We start from the raw sequence: 2,898 nt of genomic DNA on the forward strand, positions 1-2,898 counted from the left end.
CGAAAACGCGCTATAGCTAAGTTAGCTACAACGCGTTTTTGGAAACGCTCTACTGATATTCCTTTCTCCTTTTTTCCCTTTTTCTTTACATTTTATTTTTTTCCCTTTCTCCTTTTTCTATTTCTTTCATTTTCATTTACTTTTCTACTTGTTTTTCACTTTATTTTATTTCCGTTAGCAGTAGTGCCTTACACGTAAGCGCGCTACAGCAAAGGAGAGTAGCAGTAGCGCCGGGCCAGTATACGCGCTACTGCTAGGTTGGGCTAGCCATGTGCGCCCAGTTCAAACATAGCAGTAGCGCTTTTTGCCAGTACGCGCTACTGCTAAAGTCATAGCAGTAGCGCGGTTATTTTACACGCGCTGCTACTAAGTAGCAGTAGCGTTTGATTTTGTACAGCGCTACTGGTAACATTCTGTGTATAAGGTTTTCCCTAGTATAGTGTTATTATGGTCCACAGGAGGGGCATATAAAAAGATTGTGACGGACTGAAGCAAAGGGAGGTTCCCTAGGCTACCAAAGTCAAAGCCAAAGCTAATGTCGTCGTCATCATTGGACTGTGCTATGACCATAAACCAGAGATTTTCAAGGACCGGCATATCTCCCTCTTGAAACGAATCAAATGTTGCTTGTGTCTTAAAGACCCTCAGCTTGGGGAATGCACATGCACCGCCCATGGTGTCATGGTGGAGAGCTGACCGCGTCACCAGCTCAAGGGAAACAAGCTCTCTGAAACTTCCAAAGAGCTCCAGCTCTGGAGTGTATACATACAGTTTTAAATGGGACAGGTTCGGAACAACCCGTGGATTGATCCTTGCCACTAGCCCAGGTTCGTCATAAACCATACGTAGAACACAGAGTTGTGGAGGGAGGGCACACCATTCCCAGCGGTTATCGACATGGCTGGGCTCTCTCCACCCAAAAACATAATAAATGTCTATGACGTGGATCTTGCTCACTTTGGCTAAAGACTCAGCCCAACTATTCATTTTGCCATCACCATGTACCCATATTGCTTTAGAAATGCGGAGCTTCCTCAACTCTGTCCACTTGCCCAGTTCCGTCACAAAGTTGGAGTCCTCACCAACTTCTCCTAGGCATAGCTCTTCCAGAGAAGTCAAATTCCCGATCCAGCTAGGCACTTTGATGTCTGTTACACAGATGTTCGAGCACTTGAGTTGACTTAGTTGGCCAATACTCTCTGGAAGTTCACTTATGCTATTTTCAGCCAAGTCCAATACCAGCAAGAACTTCAGATGCCCTATTTCCTTTGGGAGCTCACTGATACCAATGCTCCCTAGTTTGAGGTGCCTCAAGTGAACTAACTTCCCAACATGCTCAAGACAATTAGGATAGTGTGAACTAGTGGGGCCATCCAAAGCTAGTACACGCAAAACTTCAAAGCATGAAAGTGATGGCAACATCTCAGGACTGCACATGGCATTAACTGACCTTGCTTGTAATGTGGATGTACTAGCCAGAGGTTGGACTCCATTATGAACAGCTAGCCTATGAGCATTGCAATGTGAAGTTGTATATTGCTCATCACTGTCCAATACAGTAACAAACTTTTCTTCCCTAGACAATACACGTATCATATCAAGCATTATGTCGTGGACGCGACATCCAGTTATGATGCCATGATGAAATTTCATGCCAAGTAATGTGGCCTCTACCGGCATTATCATGCTTTTATTTACCAACTCGTTGAAGTACCTCTCACCAATCTCGAATAGTCCTACCCCTGGTTCCCCATGGATAAAACCTTCGGCCACCAACTTCCATATCAAACTATCTTTTTCAATCAGATGATCTTCAGGATATATGCTCAGATACAATAAACAAGTCTTTAGGTGACAAGGTAGATCATAATAGCTAAATAAAAGTATTTTTCTTGTGTTCTCCACGTCTTCATTTTCTTCATGCCCAAAACCAATTGAAGTGTATACATTAGACCAAAGCTCCACAGGTTTACCAACAAGCAAACTAGCTATTGTGATTATAGCCAATGGTACACCACCACATTTATGTAAAATTTTATTGTATACCTCTGCTGGCAGATGATTAGGCCATTCTATTGCACCGCGAGATAATCTTGTGTGAAATAAATCCTTGGATAAATCAAGAGAAAGTGGTTGTAGCTTGTATACTTCACTGGCCGTTGTGGCAACTACGAGTATACGAGTAGTTGTGATTACCCTGCTTCCACAATTGTTACACACCAAAGCGGTCTTGATCAGCTCCCATGTATTTATCTCCCATATGTCATCAATGACAATCAAGTACCTGTCATCGCCATCCATAGTGTAAGGGATATAACAATTAGGGGAATATTTTATAAGGCCCTTGAGTATTCAAAATATCTTTAATAAGAGGATCCATGCATGTTAGCCTACTTGTTGAAGAATCTAAAGTTGCATTGTTGAATCAGGACATGGAGGGGTCCAGGAGAGGGACATGTATGCACCAGAGAGTTTAATTCCATTTCATGGTCCAGAATTCTAGTTTTGATTAACATCATTTCCCAATCTAGATACTTTCAACTATTAGATATATTTTTGAATTGACATCAATTGTAAGAAGTTCTAGAATATATGAAACAATGACAAAGATTCGACGGAAGTCCTAACCCAAATTATAGTAAAGAAGGTAGAAAAACCCGATACAATACATAATCATGTGCAAACAAGTACACATTTTTTGCAAAACACACAAGAGTGATGATAGGACACCAAACACATATCTTGTACTCCCTCCGTCCCAAAATTCTTGTCTTAGATTTTTCTAAATATGGATGTATCATGTCATGTTTTAGTATTAGGTACATCTGTATCTACACAAATCTAAGACAAAAATATTGGGACAGACGGAGTAATATGTCTCAAACCAAATTTTCCACT

General features: G+C 41.3%; 1 protein-coding gene across 1 annotated transcript in view; it reads right to left on the bottom strand.

Annotated features, from left to right (window-relative positions):
- Positions 1–2,898, bottom strand: part of LOC119284430 (disease resistance protein RGA5-like) — an 11,252-nt gene that overhangs the window by 7,134 nt on the left and 1,220 nt on the right. The window contains exons 2-3 of the mRNA XM_037563555.1: positions 2,221–2,284; positions 447–2,139 (exon numbers count right to left, since the gene is read on the bottom strand). Of these exons, the coding sequence (XP_037419452.1) occupies positions 447–2,139; positions 2,221–2,284 (1,757 nt within the window). The remainder of the gene's footprint in view (positions 1–446; positions 2,140–2,220; positions 2,285–2,898) is intronic.

The sequence above is a fragment of the Triticum dicoccoides genome, chromosome 4A, assembly GCF_002162155.2.
Source record: "Triticum dicoccoides isolate Atlit2015 ecotype Zavitan chromosome 4A, WEW_v2.0, whole genome shotgun sequence".
Classification (NCBI taxonomy): Eukaryota; Viridiplantae; Streptophyta; class Magnoliopsida; order Poales; family Poaceae; genus Triticum; species Triticum dicoccoides.